This window comes from Xenopus tropicalis, chromosome 2 (assembly GCF_000004195.4).
Source record: "Xenopus tropicalis strain Nigerian chromosome 2, UCB_Xtro_10.0, whole genome shotgun sequence".
NCBI classification, from domain to species: Eukaryota; Metazoa; Chordata; class Amphibia; order Anura; family Pipidae; genus Xenopus; species Xenopus tropicalis.
The window spans coordinates 53180320-53202919 of NC_030678.2; the positions used below are offsets into that span (position 1 = coordinate 53180320).

Genomic DNA, 22600 nt, shown 5'->3' on the forward strand with positions numbered 1-22600 from the left:
AGTTAGTAAAGAATACTTATCCCTTTTTAGTTGAAATGAAAGCAAGTTGATTCAACCAGCCACCAGCCTGTTAGTAAGCTTTCTATCCTCCATATGTAATAAAATGCACTGTTTGCCCAGAAAGTAGTAATCCATAGCAACCAATAAGATGTTTGTTTTTAAACAGATGACCAATAAAAACTACTGATTAGTTGCTATGGGTTTCTGCTCCTGGGCAAAATTTGTATAAGTGGTGCTAAGTGGTGCTAACCAGTGGCGGAACTACCGGGGTTGCGGTACTATTTCACCCGGGCCTGCACCTCCCTGTGGCATTCGTGTGGTGGTGGGGGGGGGGCTGGCTATGCCACCTGCACCCTGACCCTGTCAGCATTAGTTCCATTATTGGTGCTAACCTCAAAACTGTCCCAATTCTCGCAGGACAGTCCCGATTTTTACAGCTCAGCCCGCAGTCCCGGATTCTTACTAAAAAGATACAATGTTTCTCAAACTTAATTAAATAAGTAGGCTTTTGGCAGAGAGCCCAGAAAAGTTAACAAGCAACACCTGTACTTAGATACAATTGTAACTAAACAGGTCTCTAGGGGGAACTGAAACTTTCAGCTTAAAGGGCAATTTCACCTTTTTTAGCAAAACTGTAATAACACATAAAACAAGACCCCAAAACCCCCAGAAATGTGTTAGGTATTTAATAGGTGTGGTCACAAAAATGGGTATGGTCAAAAATTTATTTGTTCCCAAATGTTGGGAGGTATGCTACTATTACTTCATTAATCTCACCCCCAAGGGCTCAGTTATTTCTTCCTTTGCTGCAAATTACGAGCACCGGCGGTCTCCAATTAGGGCCACATTTATGATTGCTTGAGTCTTCGGGCTAGAGCAAATATAGAGGAAACCCTGTGGGAATTTGCTAGCTCAGGTTGGATTTTGTCAATTTCCCTGATGGAGAAGAAAAAAATAAAAACTTTGGCAGCTCAAAAGCTTTGAATTTTAATACATTTGTTCAATAGGTAATAGGTGGGTTTTAGATTTTTTTGAAATTAAAATTGGTTAATATATTGTGTATAACCTGATGCACCGAGAGCAATGCAGTATTTTTGAGTCAGAGCTTTCTCAAGGATTGCTATTCCGTTACTAATGTTGACACGTTCCTAAAAAAAGAGGACAAGTATAATTTTACATATTATTTGTAAAGTCTGATGTGCCCAGGGAATTCCTTGCACTATAAATAGCATGGCCAGACAACAGCAGCTGTTAACCTTATGAGTAGTGAGCAGATCTTCTCACTGGTTTACAGTTAAAAATGTTATGAAAGATATGCAAGATATGCAATCTCAAAAATAAAAATAAATAAAGTTTTCTAATGTAATAACATGCACTAGACAGTTTATTACAATTCATATTTTAATTGGCATAAAACAACAACAGTGCTTTTTCAGTAAGATATGTTATCACATACACTGCACACTGGTGCAAATAACAATAGTACACAATAAACTCGAGCCGACAGCCTATGGCCCATGTATGGTGCCAAAAATCAATAACTTATTGGGACTCAATCAGAAATGCTTTAGACCAAAATAAAATTCCCATTAGTCAAGGATTGCATTAGGTTAAGGATGCAGTCCCCAGCCAATGAGTCTGCATAGGTAGTGATAAGCGAATTTGTCCCATTTAGCTTAGTTGAAAAATTAGCGATACTACAGAAAAATTAGCAAAATGGTGAAAAATTTGTGTAACGTGTTTTTTTCACATGCCTTTTTTGACATTCTGTGTCTATTCTGACTCCAATTTGACACGCAATGAATGTTTTCACGCCAAGTTTTCCCGAAATAATTCGCCAATGGCGCCGCAAATCTATGCCTGCTGAAAAGCTTTGCTCATCACTATGCATAGGTCCACCATATGATCCAAATGCTACCTGCTTCTTGGTTGCTACCGGATATTTAAACATTTCACCTGGTATCAAATTGTCTCAGATTTCAGACAGTATTTCTTCATTATATGTTACTTATTTAAAATAGGGTAATTATGCTGCCCAGAGCAATAATTTTACCAAGTCACAGCTTAGGGTGACGTAAAGTAGGTCTCACATAGGTCAAATATTTCATATAATTTTGAAATATCAACTGAACTGTATTAACTGTGGGCAGCATTTGGATATACAGGTATAGGACCTATTATCCAGAATGCTCGGGACCAAGGGTATTCCCAGTCTTTGCGTAGTTTGGATCTCCATACCTTAAGTCTACTAAAAAATCAATAAGACCTTAAATAAACCCAATAGGATTTTTTTGCAACCTAAAAGGATTAATTATATCTTAGTTGGGATCAATTACAAGCTACTGTTTTATTATTACAGAGAAAAGGAATCATTTTTAAAATATTAATTACTGTATTTGATTAAAATGTAATCTATGGGAGACAGGCTTTCCATAATTCGGAGCTTTCTGGTTAATGGCTTTCCGGATAATGGATCCCTGCACCTGCCATTTGCTCTATCACGCCAGGAATCAGGATAACACTAGCAAGGATCTCCTAGACTGCCATACCCTTCATTCTGTTGGAATAATTAATTTCTATTAAAAAAATAGTATAGCCCATTTAAGGAGAAATTGCTTTGCTGAGTAATAATGTTCCTTTAGAATTCAGTGTTGTTTCACTAAGATGGTGAATGATTATCTTGATTGTTACCATGTGACAAGCATAGGCTAAATAAGAGTTAAATACATTTCTCCGGATATGTGCAAGGCATTTAAAAGGTTAAAAAGGTTTGAGAGAAAAGAAAACAATTCTTAAGTCATCCTCATATTTAAAATCGGGGGACACGTGTGACATCAATAAGCATCGATTATAACTGATGACATTACTATGATATTTTTATCCATGGCATGTCTGTTGACAATGACATTTCTCTAGTATCAGATTTCTATTATAGGGAACCGCTCTGCTGTTCTAGGCGTATATGACTCGCAAAAGAAAACAACAATTTTATGCTTTTTAGTTAAAAAAAAAATCTATGTACGATATCATCTGTCACATATTGCTGCAATGTCTAACGTTTATTTCATTATGTGAGTGTCTGGTTATGTAGAATTTGATATTTTTATTAGGAGGTGACAGTGGAATGACTTATAGAGTGTACTTGGTGGCTCTGTGGGAAAATCTGGAAAATAGTTCTAATATTTATCTAATAAAAATAAAGGGGGAAAGTGTATGTACAGATGTCTACTGTAAGCACTACAAACATATGAAAGTCCCTATCATAGGCATTTGCTTATTTTATTCCAAGATTCTGTGAAATTCTGTGAAATTCAGTTTTTCAAACAGCAGAAAAATATTAAAAAATGAAGTGATCTCCCTTTGATTGCAAGATCTAAATTTTTTCTGGACAGTGTGTCACTTGATAATTTGTTTTAAAAGAGAAGGAAGGGCTAAATCACTTGGGGGTGCCAAAATGTTAGGCACCCCCAAGTGACTTTAATCGCTTACCTTGTACCCCGGGCTGGTGCCCCTGTTAGGAGAGAACAGCACCAGCCCGGGGTACCTGCAGCGCTTCCTTCTTCCGTGTTTCTTCTGCAGCGAATTCCCTGGGCCGGCGCATGCGCATTAGACTGAAAGGCCCACTTTGTTGTTCACGTTCAGCTTTTCACTCTACTGCGCATGCGCAGCGCGCCAATGCGGAAGAAGGAAGCGATCGCTGCCCCGGGCTGGTGCTGTTCTCTCTTAACAGGGGCACCAGCCCGGGGTACAAGGTAAGTGATTAAAGTCACTTGGGGGTGCCTAACATTTTGGCACCCCCAAGTGACTTAGGCTTTCCTTCTTCTATAAGGAGATGCAGGATTTTATTCCAAGATTCTGTGAAATTCAGTTTTTCACATTAAAACAGCTCAGAAAAATACTAAAAAATTAACTGATCTCCCTTTGGTTGCAAGATCTAAATATTTTCTGGACAGTGTGTCACTTGATAATTATCTGTTTTAAGGAGATGCAGGATTTTGTTTAATTATGATACTGCTTACTGTTCTGTTAGGACCAAGGGGCAGATTTATCAAAATATGAGATTTCTAGGAGTGTGTTTATCAATATGTGAACTCAAAGCATCTAAACAGTGCAGTGCTGTCAACTTCCCCAATAATTCCCCGGAGTTGCCAATTTACCCGTAGTGTGTTTGCACAGTGCTTGATAAGGGCTTAGTGCACACTAATTGCGTCACAAATGACATCACCAGGCCACACCCCCACACAGTGCAAATCCCCTGTCACGCTATGTTTAGTTACGGCAGCTCTGAGAGTGTCGAACTGGCCCACCAGAAAACCAGGAACACTCCTGGTGGGCCCAAGTGTCAGTGGGCCTCCTACTCCCAACCATTTGGCTATTTCTGTATGAAAACTAAGAGGCTCAATAGATAGAAGAATTGTTTTCACAAGGTCCATAGGGATAAATTGTATTATTTGTATTCAAAAAAAGTTTTCTACCTTAAAGGGACAGGGAAGGTGGAGATAAAATAAATTTTTAATACTGGTGCCAGACCTAGCTGGTGATTTGCTAGCCAGGCCGGCCAAATACTGGCCAGATGGCGACCCTAGCAATAAATATGTGCAATAAATATTACTTGTGTTGAACATTAATTTTTCCTATTGTTTCAATTAGTAAATATTTATAGTTGTTATTTCTGGCACTAAAGAAGAGCATAGGACCAGTTTTACTTTAGGGGCTGTGGCAGAGATTAGTCGCCTGCGACAAATCTCCCTGATATGCCATCCCACCGGCTTGAATGTAAATCGCCGGTGGGATGGCATACGCTGCGCCGCGATTTCCCAAGATCGCGGAAGTTGCCACGGCCCTAGAACTTCATGTCATGTAGCTTAGAGATGGCTTTGTTTGTATAAAGGCAGATAAGATGTTTGAACAAATATATATGGAAATATACATATTGTGACAATAAAGGCATTTTAATGAAATTGACGGAATGGTGGCCTTTAACCGTTTGGCAATACATTAAAGGATCATATATCAGATGAGATTTTATTATTAATTATGTGATGTCCTGTTTTTCCTATTCAAGTGCTGCTTTGGATCACCTTTTAATGGAAAAACAAAAGCACGGCAAGGTTTTCGGCCAAAAATAGACATTTTTTTTCTATTGTCTTCTCTTGCAAGAAATATCATTATACATTCACTTTTTAATATCTCCTCCAAAATACACTGGCATTAAAGCGGAACATAAACAGTGAGAGAATCAAACACCACTAACTCCCATCCATGTAGATGACGTATCCCCATGGTTTAGCCAGTATGACACAACTTGCGGGTTGTGATGCCTGAATGTTACAGGAGGCACTCAAATATTTCCTAAAAGGTCCAACAGAAGAGATCAGTACTCCATAAGGTTTGATATTAATGTGGGAAACTGTGTCACATTATTTTTTACACAATTCCATTGTTTCCATTGTTTAATCTGCATGGGAACATGGCCACACCTTATATATAGAATATACTGCTTTATGCTGCAGGCAGCTTTCAGTCCTAGCCATTTATATAGCACAAGGAAAACAACTTTTTGCCTCTTTTTGTGATTCATGTGACATAGGCATTTTTAATCATTTGGGGGTAATACATACATTTCTTCTACTTCTTTCTCATACTTAGCTGTATGAGTAAAGAAGAAAACATCAGCTAGTTTTATATACTGTATATATACTGTATATATATATATTTCTATACTTGGAGTGTCTGCAATCTAATGCAAAAATTTGTATATAGTATATATATATATATATATATATATATATAGTAAGATGGGAACTGCAACATGGCAAAGTTTCATTTAAAAAAAATGGCACAATATTGTCCAGTGAGTTTATATTTGTATTTATGCATATGTGTCTTGAAGAATTTATGAGGCCCAAAAGTGTTTAACCATGAAAGAATGAGAAAAACACTCTTAGCGGCCTTCCTGTCTCCTGGTTCCCAAGAATGAAATGCAAACAATAGAAGTAAGTTCAGGACTGCTGAAAGGCACCAGGAGTGTTCATTACCAACCAGTATTTAATTTCCTGTTTTACAAGCTTACAGGAAACTGTAGCACTTAGAATGTACTTGTAAAGGTTCCTACCTCTCTTTATTCCTAAAGGGTACATACAGTATAGTATAAAAAAACTTGGCATTGCATGATACACCTTAACAACAGAAGGAATGCAACGTTAACCTTTTGTGTTACTAGTACTAACCAGCTGTTTGACTTCAGCTAGCTCTACCAGGGCTGTGGGCAGAACTTTCCATTCCATCTCTTGTGGCTGGGAATTTATAGGTTTGAGGAACCTGAAAGGGAACTTCAATATATCCTTTACTGTGATTTTAGGCCCACATCATACTGTATTACTGGGAAATGAGCTAATTTGTAACACAAGAAGACCTGTGGAGAGCTCCAATGTAGGTAGAATTTTTAAAAGTATGATCTTTTGCCCAAATTTAAATCAGGTGATATTATTTATTAATCAGGGGAAATGTAATGAGGGTGCTTTTAAAACACTCCATTTAATTAGAAAATGTATGTGCCATTTGCCACCACCCTACAGTGGGGCAAATGAGTTGTGTCTACTGTATATAACATGAACTAGATGTAGAGACATATTGATTAATTTTGTAAGCAAGTTTGTGACTGCAATAGCAATATATGGGAATTTTCCTTTGTCATAGTTTTTTTTAACTACCCATAAGTGCCTTCAACTTTGTATTATCATTTATTAAAGAATATTTAAATGTAAGTTTACTCTACTCTTACTTAATTGGCCATAGGTGGGCTAACAAAAGCTCCCTCCAGAAGTTGTCAGCAACTCATTGGCCATTTTTAAAGGATCTATTTCACTCTCCTTTCTCAGCTGCTCCCCTATACAGTTTCCTTGATTGGCTCCAAATTTCCTCATGACCTTTATTGCCTAAGCGGCTGATTTATTAAAATGGAAGTTTAGAGCTTAATACATAAAAACTCACCCATGTTCTATTCATTCCTATGGGATTTTTAGAAGTGTATTTATCAATGGGCGAAAGTTGGAGTTCGCCAATTGATAAATATGCTTTTTTTCACATTCATGGCCCTTAACAACAAAGTTTTCTCTGATATCAACAAAAAAAACCTTCAAGCTCCCTCTTCTCTGGCTTCTGATCTTTGCTTCTGTTTTGCCTGTATCTGAAATTCCATACGAAGACCTATCAGTCTCTTAACCTCCCTCCAAAAATGTCAAACACTCTCTAAAGACCCACCTGTTTAGCTTATTTAACTTAAGGTCCCCATACACATGAAGATTCGCTTGCTTGGCCAGGTCGCCAAGCGAGTGGATCTTCACCCAATATCCCCACCAACGGGTGGGCGATATCGGGGAACGTGTAGGCTAATACGATCGTTTGGCCCTGGGGAATCGAATTATAATGGCGGCAATGGGGCAGTCGGTTCCCAATCCGACTGAATCTTTAAACCTGCCCGATCGATATCTGGCCAATATCAGGCCAGATATCGGTCGGGTATGACCGATATCGGCAGCTACAATCGGCCCGTGTATGGGACCTTTATTCAGTGACTGACCAGTCAAGCCAATTCGTCACATCAGTGCAACCAGGCTGTTTATGTGTGAAGCCATTTAGCTTTTTTGTTCTTTTTCCTTCTAATCATCCCCAGAGTACATTAAGGTCCTTATGGACCTGTGTGTGTTATCAGCTTAAAGATGCAGAGATATCAATGCCTGCCTGTTGTTCAACTGTAATGCTTCACTCTACTTTTTACACAGCATGATAAATATACCCCTCTAGTGTTTTTTCCCAAGTAGTTTCCTGGACTTGAGTTTTTGCCTATTTATCTTGCTTGGGTGCTATCTTGAATACCACTAGGTGCAAACAAAAACCTTCCCCAGAATTCAGGTAACTATAGCACCCTCTGCCTCTTACTGTATTTAATATCAGGGACTAAAGTTCCCATTTCCTTTCACTGTATTTAATGTATTTGTAGCCTCACTGCCTTTGTCTCTCACTGTGTAGTCTATTTAGGATCTGAAGTAATTGTTTTTGGAAGTCATTGTACCTTTATTTACAAATGCATACTGTGTGTACAAATCTATATAATCTTTACTATACAAGCTAATTATTTTAATCAGGCTAATGGTTCATGAGGCGTATGTTCCAGAGAAAAGACTGATGCCCACTGACACCAATCCAAAGAAACTGCATATGTAGCACAGATTTCCCATAGGCAACACATCTCCCCATGCATCCTAAAGTGAATGGGAGGGGCATTACTGGCAGTTTTGCTAATTTCCCAGTGGGATGGTTTCTCTACCAGCTTATGCTATTAGCCCAAAGCAGAGCAGCAGTATCGGCAATGAAACATGGAGATGCTATCAATTGAGGCTGCTGAGAGTTGTCAGGGAGCTGCTATCTTGTTACCTGCCCGTTGTTCTGCTGATTGGCTGCTGGGAGGGGGGTGATATCACTCCAACTTGCAGCTCAGAAGTACAGTGTAACTGAAGTTTATCAGAGCACAATTCACATGGCTGGGGGTTCTTGGGGAAGAAGAAAAGGTCTTACTTTCACAATGAAATATTAAATATAATATAAATGTAAAAAAAAAACATTTTGCTATTTTAAAAACATATTTTTTGGAGGAGCTGGAGGAGCTGTATGCTCCTTTTAGGAGAAAACCGCAACAGCGCGGGGTACCTGCAGCAAGCGCTTCCTCCTTCCTCTTTCTTCTGCCAGCGCATGCGCAGTAGAGTGAGAAGCCGACTTCTCTGTTAAAGTTCAGCTTTTCACTCTACTGCGCATGCACGCACTGAAGCAGGAAGGAGGAAGCGCTGCAGCTACCCCGGGCTGGTGCGGTTTTCTCCTAACAGGGGCACCAGCCCGGGGTACAAGGTAAGCAATTTAAGTCACTTTGGGGTGCCAAACATTTTGGCACCTCAAGTGACTTAGCCTTTCCTTCTCCTTTAAGGGCTGTGGCACATGGAGAGATTAGTCGCTGTGCGACAAATCTCCCTTGTCGCGGGTGACTAATCTCCCCGAAATGCCATCCCACCAGCTAAAATGTAAATCGTCGGTGGGATGGCATACGCAGCGCCGCAATTGCCATCCCACCAGGGATTTACATTTTAGCCGGTGGGATGATTAGTCGCCTGGGACAAGGGAGATTTGTCACATGGCGACTAATCTCCCTGTGTGCCATCCCACCGGCGACTTACATTTACGCCGGTGGGATGGCAGGGGAAGGCAACTCGGGGAGATTAGTCGCCCGCGAACAGGGAGTTTTGTTGTGGGCGACTAATCTCCCCGTGTGCCAGAGCCCTAAGACAAATTATTTGCACTTTACTGATAACAGTATTGTTTTGCTTAATTCCTTGATGCTGTATTAACCAGACAAGCAAAGTACACCCTCCATGCAGCCCCACATTATACTATTGTAAATTATTTATTATATTTACATTACTATTTTCCACTTGCTAAAAGCTCTACATAAATTTCCCCCTACTGCCAGGAAATTAGACCTCACAGCTTTACTTCAGCTGCAAAGCCAAATCTATGCAGATTTAAAGGTGATTTATTTGCAGTAAATTCTTCAGAAACAAATGCTTTACAATTGACGTCAGATACAATATTAAAAAAAAATAGTAATTTCTTCATTTATTCCATGGTCATGAGGAAAGATTCCTAAATATTGGTGGAACAAAGCTACTGTGCAGACATATTTGGCCAGATTTAGTCTGATGAGAAAAACATATATTGGTTTATTTCAGTCTCTTGTTATCTTAAAGGGAAGCAAGCTGATTCCCACGTGGTCAGGTCCCACAGACTGTGCTTAAACAGCAGGTGTTCCAGCATTAAAAACTGGGTCTGTGTTTAGTTGTTTAACTACATTCCCTATATATTTTTTATTCATTATGCTATATATTATGCTTTACATTAATAGTTTAACAGTAAATTTTTGTACTGTAAAATTGTAAACATTGGCAAGTCTGATTGCAGTGAAGTTCAACAATGAAGGCTGAAGCTTTTATATTGTGTTTAGAGTAGCATTGTGTCAGGCAGCATTGTGTGGTTGGAAAGGCTGGCTGCGACTGGTAGAAATCCTACAAACTGCTAACCGTTTATATGTTAACCACAGACTTAAGGCGTGGTGCACTTTCATAATTATAGGATGCATTAAAGATATTGGAAAGATGTATTATGGAAAAATACTAGCAATATTAGTATCATTAGGAAGACACACTAACACAAACTACAAAAAAACATTAACTGCAGAAAACAAAACTTTAAAAACAACAAAAAAAGACTGTCTTTAAAATAAAAAGTGTGTACTTATATGTACCTGACTGCATTGTGCAATATTATAAATGGTTTTATGGTTTTAGAACATAATGGTAACATAAAACTCTCTAACATAAAAGCATGCCACAAAAATAAAGTACATAAAACAAAAGAGCAGTAAAACAAAGGATTTTATGTGAAGCTCGCTAATTATTTAAGGCTCATGGCACAGACAACGTTTTTCCTCTACCTCAGGAAAAGTTCACAAGGCTGGCCATGTCACCTGTCATTTACTGTAATGGAAATCCATCTCTGGTACAGGCAGTTTTAGACCCTAAGGCCCACAGAGCAAGTTAGTCGCTCGCCATAGATCTCTGGTACCGCGGGCAACTACCACCTCAGAATTGCCTTTCCACCAGCAACAATAGGAATCGCTGATGGAAAGACCAACACATCGCTTCAGTTTTCCAAAGTCTACAGGAGGAAACTTTGCGTGACTTCGGAAAATTGAAGTGGTGCCTGGGCGTGTATTATACTGTGTTATATTTTGCATAGATAAGGGTCGAAGTATGTTGTAATCCATTTTGTATATTGTAAAATTCATTAGTAGGACATTAAAAAGGCCATTTACTTCTTGCAGGGCAGGGTGCAAAAACAGGTGCAATACACATATGTTTGCACTTTCCACTTTTCCAAGTAGAAGAATTTCTGCTCATCTCTGCACTCCATTTGTACTTGCCCAATAAATAAAGCCTAATGGTTTAAAGTATAGTGGTGGACATAATTTTACCTTTTTTTTTTTATATAGTGGCCAGCTACATGTTGTTGCTCTGAGGGACAGCATCCTGCAAGTTATCAGAGGCAACAAAAAAAACAAACACTCCTGGTAACTTTTTGGCAAGAGCCAAAATTCAGATTTTCATATTGGACAAACAATCCCTGTTTTGTATAAAAAGGAGGGTATTTGTCGCACCAAGTACGAACGTTTCGGATTCATTAAAGCTTCATTATCGTGACTTTCCTTGGGCCAGGTTGGGGCTGCAGAGTGCCATTGAGCCCTATGGAAGGCTTCAAAAAACATGCACAGAAGGATCAAAGTCAGAAAGTTTTTCCCACCGTTTACGATCTTTCGGATACGAAAATTTTGTGACTTTTGGATCGCCAATACAATATTATCGTGACTATTACGGTTTTTTCATAAGCATTTTCGCGACATTTCCAATTGTCAGAAATTATCGTATCTAATCCGAATTTTAAAAGGCATAACCACTGGGGTGTCCTTTTACCAGTCAGTTCCAAAAATATGAATTATAGTTACATAGTTGCCATTTATGAGACATCTCCAAACCTAGATGGACATTCTATATCTTTTCTGGGCTGTTGATTGTAATTTCCTTGGTGGCCTTTACAAATTAATCATTCCCATTGAACCATTGTGCTATTCAAAGCAAGTTGAACACAGGCACCAGTTTATTTAATATAGAAGTAGAAGAACAACAAGGAAGCACACATTAAATAAAAACTATATATTGTAGTACATTAATACAGATGTGTATTTGTAAAGATATATGTTTGAGAGTGATCCACTCCTGTATAGAGGGAATGAATCAGGAAGCTGCAATTCACAAATTTGATATTGGGTGTTTGTTTGTTGAAGACCACATTTTAGTGCCCATTTTAGAGCTGAACATTTGTTTAACTGGTATTTCAGTTTATTTAATCATGATTTTTTAATCTACATACTTGTTGTACTGATAAAGCAAATATGTTTTGGGTTCTATCAGTTGGTGAAAACTAATGAAAATAACATTTGCGTTAATCCTACTATTGACGGCATGACCATTAACCCTGTTAATTCTGCACGCTGCCTTGGGGTCGTCTTTGACTAGTCCCTCTCCTTCTCTAACCATATCAATAACACTGCCAAACCTGTCGCTTTTTCCTCCGCAATATTGCCAAGAAACACTCTTTTCTTTCACAAGTAACAGCTAAAACAGTAATCCATGCCCCCATCTTTTCCCGCTTAGATCTCCTACTAACTGACCTCCCAGACTCCCACCTCTCTCCCCTGCAATCAATCTTAAACTCTGCTGCCAGGATCCTCCTGCTCTCTCCTAAGAGGGAACCTGTTCAGCCCTCACTAAATCTAGCATGGCTGCATGTTAAGGAAAGGATAGCATACAAAATCCTTCTGCTAAAATTCAAAGCCCTTCACTCCTCTGCTCCTCACTACATTTCTTTACTGGTCTCTCTGCAAGTTCCTGGTCGTCTCCTCCGCTCCTCTCAGAGCCTCCATCTTTTTACACCATCCACACCCACTGTACTCTCCCATCTTGAACCTTTCTATCTCGCTGCTCCTTACCTCTGGAACTCTATCCCTGAATCCCTATGTAGGGAACACTCACTCTCTCTCTTTAAGATAAAACTCAGATGTTACCTTTTGGAGAACTAAAACATTATTTTTCTTAGTCCTGCGCTTAAGGGCAAATGCCCATACCTAGTGCACTCTTGTCTTACAATTTGTGCCTGTATGTTACCCAACCACTTAGTCTTTAAGCTCTATGGGGCAGCGACCTCCTTCCTATTGTGTCTCATACCACATGGCACTTACTCCCTGTGTATTTATTGTATTTATTATAACACTTGCCCTCCCTGTGTGTAATTTTGTATAGTGTAAGATTGTACAGCGCTGCATATCCTTGTGGTGCTTTATGAATAAAGTTATACATACATACATACATATAATGCCTTTAGCAGTTCACACCTCATTTTTGCTGGTAATTGGGGATTGTTAAAAGGGGTTTATAAAGCAGTCAGTTATAGGAAGTACAATCCCCAACATATCATTTTTTAATTGAGATATTATAATTCTGCTTTGCATTCAATCAAAATTAATTTGCTTATTTTCATTGATTTTAGATTTTGTACTTTGCCTTGGCATGTTTTATATTAGCAACAGTACAACTGTCTTCTTTTCCCTTTGGTAGCTGGCAGGATCAGCTGTAACTGGTATTGGTTTATGGCTTCGATTTGGTGGAGATTTAAGAGATGCGATATTAGAAGATGAAGATGAGGATTTCAGATCATCGTTTTTTATGGGTAAGTTTAATACTTTGTTCCTATTTACTTGCAGCAGGTTTGCTATTTTTGTAGCCTAATAGAACACAGATGCCCAGGTGCCTGTATGCCTTTTGGGGCTGCAGTGCATTGTGCTGAACACTGAGCATACAGCAGGTGGATAGAATATGTTTTATTTTTAGCATTTTGCTTGGGTACTGGGATTAACCTGCACCTTCACATGGTCTGACCTGTGTGCAATGTAAATATGCTCCTTGCAATTGCTGGTGAATAATAAATAAATAACGCTTTCTATCATGATTAAAAAATAACTCCTTTAGATGCATAGCTTTCTTTTCAGCCTTCCTCCTATTCAGTATCCAGTCTCCAACCCTAAAAACTAGATAGTAGCTTAAATACCAAGCTGGGCAACTGTAAGACAAAAATAAATTTTAATAAAGTAGAAAAATAAAATAGAAATAGAAATAGAAATGTTCAATTTGCCTTAACATAGCAGTATATGTGTCAGCCCACTTGTCTGTTGAGAGATCTTTTATCAGTGACAGATGAATATAGAAAGCACTAGGAATATCACAACAGCATTAAACCAATAAACATTAAATACTTTGTATTTGGGAATTATAAAACATGTGATTGGATATAATTGTATGTATTTTACCTTACAACAGACAACAGACAGTTTGTTCTTCAGCAGGCAAGAAACCCACTGTGAATAAGCTCTGACTTGTTCAGGTCACCTCTTCTTGAGCTTTTTTTAGCCTCATGCCTGTTAATAACATTAGTTAAGTAGTTGTGCAGCACTAAAAGTAAAGATGGAAGAAATCTGGAAAACAGAATAGGCGCAGCCATCCAAACTAATTTTTGTAGAAATATCCCAATGTGTGAGTCCTACAAACATAGGTGTAGTTGACAAACTCACACACCGAGATATCTGTGTGGATCTAGCACATTCTAACATTAAGGAATTTGGCTTCTTTCTTTTGTTTACAAACGAGTGTTCTTGGCATGAGACATGGAAACAGACTCAAAGAGAACAAAACTTATCCAAGTGACTATTTTTATTGCTTTTTAGAAAAAGTGTTTAAGAATTATAACAACTGACATGCTCAGTATAAGTCTTAATAAAGAATAGTTTAGCTAAACACTATAAAATAATGTCAGCAAAATAGTATAGTTTTATTACCCCTCCAAATGTTTTATTGCCCTCAGCCTGCCCAAGAGTTCAATTTAGTTATTTCACATCATGTTAATATGTTGTAACAAGCAGATAATGACTATTGAAAAAAAAACCTATGCATATTATGAAAGTAAGCACTTTGGCAGGCTGGAGGCTATAAAACCCATGGAGGGTCATATGTGTTGCCACTCTGTAAAGACTACATTTGCCTACAATGTATATCAGTTGGGCATATCTCCCCGAAATGGCATCATGTGTACTGCATATATCTCCCTCTGCTTGGCAGCACCATCACATTTTCCTAAAGCAAATAGCAGCTTTCACCCGGTGGCCATTTTTCCTCTGATACATAATCAGATACATTTAAATCTGCAAACAGTATATACCTACACAGACCCTTATTCAGCATACATTTCATCAAGAATACAGGCTCACACAGGCAGAATTGTCTGATAAAAGTCCTGCTTTGTTTGAGCTGAACTCAGGAGAGAAAGTTAGGAGAAAAAAATTGAAGCAGACAGCTAGAGATGAGTTTCTACGGGAACCAGCAATGCCATCTCTTCATTGGCTGCTAGACTGGAGAGCGTCTAGCAGCCTGCGTCTAGTAATCTGAGCTGAGAACAACTGAGCATGCCCACAAGCCAGAAGTAAAAGCAAATTCCTGAGGAAGGGGGCTGAGTGGGTTACAGAAGGAAATCTAAGTGATTAAGGAGATGTTGCAGACTTACTATTAACTATTAACTCTGGCAAAAGATTTCAAAGAGGCTGTTCACGGATTACATTTTTGTGTGTGGGGTTTACATGTCCTTTGTGAGGCGTACACTAAGCGCAGCCGGAAGAAAGACACTTATAAAAGCGGCGCGCTGCACATATAGAGGCTCAGAGGAAAGCGCCGCAGGTATAAAGGCGCAAGATGGACGCACCACGCATATAAAGGCACAGATGAACGCAAATTCATTGCAGCGCCCCCCACCCCGGTCCGCGGAAAAATTTTCGTAGTTCACACTGGTCCTTGGTCCAAAAAAGGTTGGGGACCACTGCTTTAAATGCTGTATGACATATAATGGATTTCATGCCCAAATGTTTATTTGGCCCGTTTTGGTGTTTACTGTCATAATTGGTGTTAAATGTAAATCAGGGCTGTGGAGTCGGAGTCGAGGAGTCAGAGGCAATTTTGGGTACCTGGAGTTGGCAAAAAATGAACCGACTCCGACTCCTACTAAATTTAAATGGGAATAAAATAAATAAATAAAGCAAGTTTAAATGTCCCAATTCACAAACAGTCATAATTAATTACTTCTCTGCTATAAGAATAAAGCCCAATGCACACAGTGCATAAACGAACACGCTGAGTGACCATGAAGCATGCTTTTCATTGACTGTATGAATGTATAAAATACATTAGCATATTAAAAACAGAGGAGTCGGAGTCGGAAGTATCAGAAACTGAGGAGTCGGAGTCGTGGAGTCGGAGTCGGAAGTATCAGAAACTGAGGAGTCGGAGTCGGAGAATTTATCTACCGACTCCACAGCCCTGATGTAAATAACAGGACATATTATTTCTGTCCCTAAGTGACACTAACCGGTAAGTCATATGCCTCTGTAAGTCAAGAATTAAGGTGTAATGTAATGAAGGTCACAAAGTTTAGTAATTTCCAGAAACCAATGAGCAGGTCACCTGTTATTGCCCACCTGTTTGAAAACACATATATAATTGGTTGTTGAAATGACTTACTAGAGCTGGTACAAATTAACCCCTTAGAGCCTACAAAAACTTACGACAGCCAAAGCTAAAAATTAGTTTAACATAAATTCACTTTAGTATGCTATCCCTACATGCTACTGTAAGTTCTCCTATATTCACTTAAATTCCAGATCTTTCTCTTGACAGGAGAGTGAATAGTCAACCTTTTGTGTTGCACATACATAGTATGCCCACTTAAGCAAGCCACTGTATTTCGGTACATATTAGACAAATCAATATGGACTCCATCTTACACATACAGTTTTATCAACAGGTGTTTTTCTTTGTTCTTGGGCACCAAATATTAACCACGTTTCTTATTCTCTACTCTGGATAGTATTGTTGTTGGGTATGCAGGGGTGGAGTTTCTTTCCTCTGGTGAGAATGGGTTGAGTTTATGTTGGCACACTTTTCAAACTAGTGCTCTTTTGGTGTGAATAACATTCACATGATTATTTTTACGAACTGTCATTATTGAGGGAAAAAAAACTTTTTTTTAGTCATAAAAAATCCTTATTGCTTGTGTCTATACTCTATACAAAAAGCATCATTTACTCCCTTAGGAACAAACTATTATAACTCAAATATGCATCTGGTCTGTCTTTGTGGAATCATTGTTTTCCTTATTACTACTCTGGATACCAACTGACACTTTATCAATGCCAGTTGTCTGTAGGTTGTTAATTCTACTCCCATGGAACACTGAACTTATATTAAATTCTCCTATTCTTTTACATCATCAATATGTCTCTGTCTACTCGTAAGTACTAAGTATTAAAAAATGATGCACGCTTGTGGGGTGTTTGCAAGACTTCAGATCACTACTGCTATATTCCACTATATTTTTCTATATTTTGACAAACCCCTTACTGGAAATCTGTGTAGGGGCTGCTATAAAATGCAATAGACACAGGGGTGCTGATACCATGAGGCGAGTTGAGAAACCTGCCTCAAGTGGCAGCACCCCCAAAGTTACTGGGGGGCAAAGAGCTGCTTCTGGTAACTGTAGGAGCCAAATTTCAATTTTTTTTTAAAGCGTCAGGAGACAGTAAATAGTCCAGAAGGATCTAACTAATGTGGAGAAGCTACTCAGATATAGCAGGTCTTCAGTACTTTGCAGTGATTTCAGGACTGCCTGAAACCCAACAGGTCATCACAATTTTTAATTAAATTGGGACATTTGGGTTTTCAATAGCATTTAACATATTTTCATGCATTTTTCTGTGTGTATTTAAGGGGAAACTGGTTTTTATTTGTACTTTCATTAGCTTGGCATATTGCAGAGTTTATCCCACAGACTCAGCACATCATGTGTGGATTCCAGTCTAAGGAAAAACTAAACAATTCTATCTTTTATTGGCCTTGTCACTATGAAATTTATAAATATTTTAGTATAATTCAGAGGGATAGCTAACCTAGCCATCTAGCTGATACTCCAAGCATTTGCTGTTGAGACATGTTTATCATGCAAATTTAATATTTAAAAAAAAAAAAAAAAACTAATTGTATTTCTCATTGGTTTTGATTGATACAGAGTCTAGTAAATATATACCCATGTATGCAGAGCAAACATGTTCAGGTCACGTCGATCCTTAAACAAGAACAGAGGATACAAATGAATTGTCTCTAAGCTTCTTATAATTTCCTTTGCCACCTTCAATTCTTTGGCAGCCAGTTATGATTTAATGTATAACAGTTCATTTTGCAGAGCTTAAAGAAGTTTATTATTGTAATATATCATGTAGTTCCCTCTATGTGGCTGTTGGGCATAGTCTCTTGGGAAGAATTAAAACTGTAGCAGTGGCCAGGGGAAAAAAATGTGTTTTTGCAATAAAGATGCTGGGCAAGGTATGTGATATAATGGGTTCCACAGACTTTCTGTAAAAGCACACAGTTTTCATCCAGACAGAGAAACTGCACAGCTCACTGCCACATCCTGCACGATAAGGTATGAAATAAACACCGAGGTTTCAGTCCTAAGGTATTTGTGGAATTTATTGTATTTTGTTTGTAGCACCAGTCAATATAGGTCTTAAACATCAACACAGAATATAACCTGGGTCAGTAAATGTTTTTGAAAATATAATAGTTAAAACAAAGCCTGTCACTATACTTTTTGAAAGCACAGTGTTTGATTATTTTGTTAAGAACCAGCATTGGACATTTTAAATTAAATTATTCACACAGGGTCGGACTGGGCCAGCGGGACACTGGGAAAAAACTGGTGGGCCCCACCGGCCCAGGTCCACTTCCTGCATGGAAGTTTTGCTGCAAATAAAGGTAACGTGACGCGATACACGCGCAAGGGGGGTAGGCAAAAGTGCAGGAAAGGTGACGCAGTGTAAGAAATAGGGTGGGAATAGGTGGCAGTGGGAGGAGGAATTCGTGACTGGGGTGGGGGCCCTTGACACTTACAGTCAGACACTTTATTTACAATAAATTATGCCAAGCATCCTCCCTTGACACACATTAAAGGACATAGTTTTTTTAAAATTTATTGCAGTGTCTGTGCTTTCAGACTTGCTGTGTTCAGCCATCACTTATCTGTTGTAAAAGCAAAGCCTCAGCCAGTGGTTTGTGTTCAGTGAAGCCACAGAGCTTCATGAAACCTTTTAAACTAAAACTACTTTACACAGCACCGGCATCTACTTCCTTGATACTAGCAGTGTACGTTTTATTGGTACGGGGAGGCTTTTTGAAGGCAACATGTAGATAACACATCATCTGGAACCTGCAGTCATGGAGTCACTAACACAATAGCTCAGCCATTCTTCTATGTTCTTCTGTTGTGACATCAATTCAGCTAAATACATATGGCCCCCATATTTGGGCACTGGCCTGTCCTTGCATTATATCCTTACAGCTTTCAAATGGGGATTACTGACACGGCAGGCAAAAAACTATTGCTCTGTGAGCTTACAGTTTTATTATTGTTCTTACTTTTTAATTCTTATCCCCCTATTCGGTCTCTCTCCTATTCATAGGGGCACATTTACTAATCCACGAACGCATCCACCGAATGCGTTTTTTTCGCAATGATCGGTATTTTGCGACAATTCGCGAAAAGTCGTAATGGCTATGCAAAAGTCGCGACAATTCACAAAAGTCATAATGGCTATGCAAAAGTCCCGACAATTCACGAAAGTCATAATGGCTATGAAAAAGTTGAGACAATTCGCGCAAGTCGTAACGGCTACGAAAAAGTTGTGACGGTGACGAAAAAATCGCAAAAAATACGAAAAAGTTGCAAAATGTTCGTTTCCAATCCGATTTTTTCCCATTCGGGATTCGGATTCGTGGATTAGTAAATCAGCCCCATAGTCTAGTATCTTATTCAAACCACTACCTGGTTGCTAAGATAAACAAGACCCTAGCAAACAAACTGGGGAAATGCAGAACAAAAAACTAAATAACTGAAAAACACAAAAAATGAAAATAAAAAACAGGTGCAAATGGCCTCAGAATATCTATGTCCTATTAAAAGTTTTAAAGCTGAACAACCCCCTATTGCTTGTCACTGGGAACACTTTTTCCAGAAAGGTATTTTCCAAGGGTGAGAACTCTATACATTAAGGGCTTCATCAAACAAACATGATAAAGATTATGCAGTGACCTAACCTATCACTTTGGCTCAGCTTTAACAGAGAAATACCATTAAACTATGATGAGCATTGTTGCTCTCCTATGGAGCTTTGTACTAACTGTACAAAAGGAATTAGGAGACCTGTTTAGTAAATATGTCCATACATGTAAAGATCCAGTCTTCAAATGAGCTGTTCATTCCATGATACACACGTTGAGCTAAGGGATATTGCGCCAATGGATCACATCGATCATAATGAATGTATGAAAATCCAGAAGCACACCAATAGTCAAAAATGTGATTTATTTAACCAGTGTACATATGAAAAAATAAAGGACAATGTTTAGGGCCCCTCCGGGCTTGATAAAGGGCCCAGAGTGTCCCAAAATGTTTTATTGACCCCATGCAAGGAGGAGGTAGGTTGAGCTCTCCATTATCGTGCATAACAATTGTAATAAGGCCATCTGGACTTTTGAACTTTGTAGATTGATATCTGGCTGAAAATCGGTTGGGAAGGTCAAAGAGCCTCATACAGTGTCGCTTTGGCCCACCAGGATACCAGGAAAACTCCTGGTGGGCCCTTGTGGTCACCCAGTCATTTTCCTTGTATGCCTATACCATGGTCATTCCTCATTTCTATATGAAAATAAAGAAAAGAAATAGAAGGGGGGAGAGAGAAAAATAATATGTATGGAATAAATTATTATATGTATGGGGAAGTGATTAAGAGAATAAAGAATGCGAGTGAAGTGAATAAAGGAAAAATTGTTTAGATACTGGTCCCAATGTCTAAGGTCTTTTGGTGGGCCCCTGACACCCCAGTCCAACATTGGCCTCATACCTGGGCAGATTAACTTCTGACTCAGTTTGGAGGGGCCAAATTGGCAGCTTAAATCTATCCCTGTATGGCCACCTTTAGATAGAAGTTTTAATAGAGTTAAAAAAACACGCACACACACAAAGAAGTTTATTATATGCTCACAGCAAAAACCTGGGAACCTATGTAGTATACCTGAAATCAAAAATGTTACCATGAGATAAATTACTTTATTCCTATCCCCATGTCTGGGGTAAATAGTATCTTATAATGTATGTATATGTATATGTACTTAATTTTAATGTGTAACTTCCCATCTTGTGGCAGTCGCAGAATACTTGGAAATTGTGTTACTCCAAGTACCGAAGCAGTTGAAAAGATGTGGACTGGGTTTAGTTTTTAGATTGTAAGGATTTTTCAGGTTAAAGTGAGGTTCTGCACAATAATACTGTTAAAGAAGATATTTTTCTACTACACTTAAATAGTCCAGATTCTGGTTAGTCCCAAGTAACAGAAATGAAATTCCAGGGAATAGAATAACGTCTCTTTTCATGGAGTGTACCACACAGAATGCCCTTTATCCCTCTGATACGTGGTGGTGTTTGCAGCTTAGAGAACTGCTGTCACATTTTCCACCTTGGATGCAGTGTGAGTACAGACAAGCCAAATGAAAACAGCAAATAGCCAGATCAGGAAATGGTTCTTCTAATTACCTACAGACTGAATGGATTCTAGTGTCATTGCCTTAGGACAGACTACTGTTAATTCTACTAAAAAATAATCCTCAGTGATTTAGATGTTGGTAGAAACATACATCCTCCATTTTGTATGGCTCTGGGTTTCATATTAGAGGTTGAGCTGCAGAGACACTGCTGGATACACTTTTACAACAATTCAGTTTCAATGCTGAAAAATGTTTAAAATACAGTAATTAGGCTTGGTTGGGTCAGACTATCTATTGATTGGACAAAGTTTTTATTTGTTCAGTATGGTAATGAAAAATTCAACTTTCTTCACCAAATTGTTCTTCTGAACAGCTATTGTGCAGTATAATATATAACTGTGTAGTTATATATTATATAACTATATAATATTTTTCTGTTACACCATGTGTCTTTATGGGTATAACAGATACTATTTTTTTCTTTTGTAGCTATAAGTCAATATAACTGCAGGATGTGAAGCAGATGTGTCTTTCTACTGTTCACTTTGTCTGGAGCTTCTTCCTATGACTAGCTATAAGTATGTATTGAAATACACATATACATATATATAGGTACATAAATATGTAATATATGTAGAGACCAAATTACCACAGCTGTATTCCCTTTAAGGTGTGTGATTATGCCATCAAAATTATACATCCTAAGGAATCTAGTCAGTATTCCAATATATCTTCCATTAAATTAGTATTTTAATGTGAATATTCTTAAACAAATCCATAAATATAAATTAGTGTTGGAATAGGGCAGGATAAAAAAAAGTAAGCTTCCGTAGGCGGCCATACAGTGTGGGACCATATAGTATCCATCCGCTTGGGCCGTGGATTGATTAGTCAGAGAGAAGACCTGGCTGGCCAATGTAAGGCTGCTTTTTTCCCATAGGAAACAACATAATGGAAAGCTCTACCAGATCTCAATTTTGCAGCAGATAAATCAATTATAATTAAAATTAGGGGTGCACCGAATCCAGGATTCGGTTCGGTATTCAGCCAGGATTCGGCCTTTTTGGGCAGGGTTTTTTTTCGAGCGAATCCACAGTCCCAGCCGAACCGAATCTGAATCCTAAGTAGCATAAGCTAATTCGCATTCGGAAGCGTTAAATGTTAGGGGGGAAAAATTCTCATTGTGCGCTGCACACGCAATGATCTTTAACCCTTCCCGGTCCTAATTAGCATATGCTAATTCGGAT

The 22600-nt window shown here is 38.6% G+C and overlaps 1 protein-coding gene across 1 annotated transcript in view; it reads left to right on the forward strand.

Annotated features, from left to right (window-relative positions):
- The window catches only part of tspan2 (tetraspanin 2), a gene marked incomplete at its 5' end in the record, with an annotated part of 75514 nt that overhangs the window by 23008 nt on the left and 29906 nt on the right, over positions 1-22600 (forward strand). Inside the window, 1 exon segment of the mRNA NM_001113061.1 lies at positions 13278-13389. Coding sequence (NP_001106532.1) covers positions 13278-13389 — 112 coding nt within the window.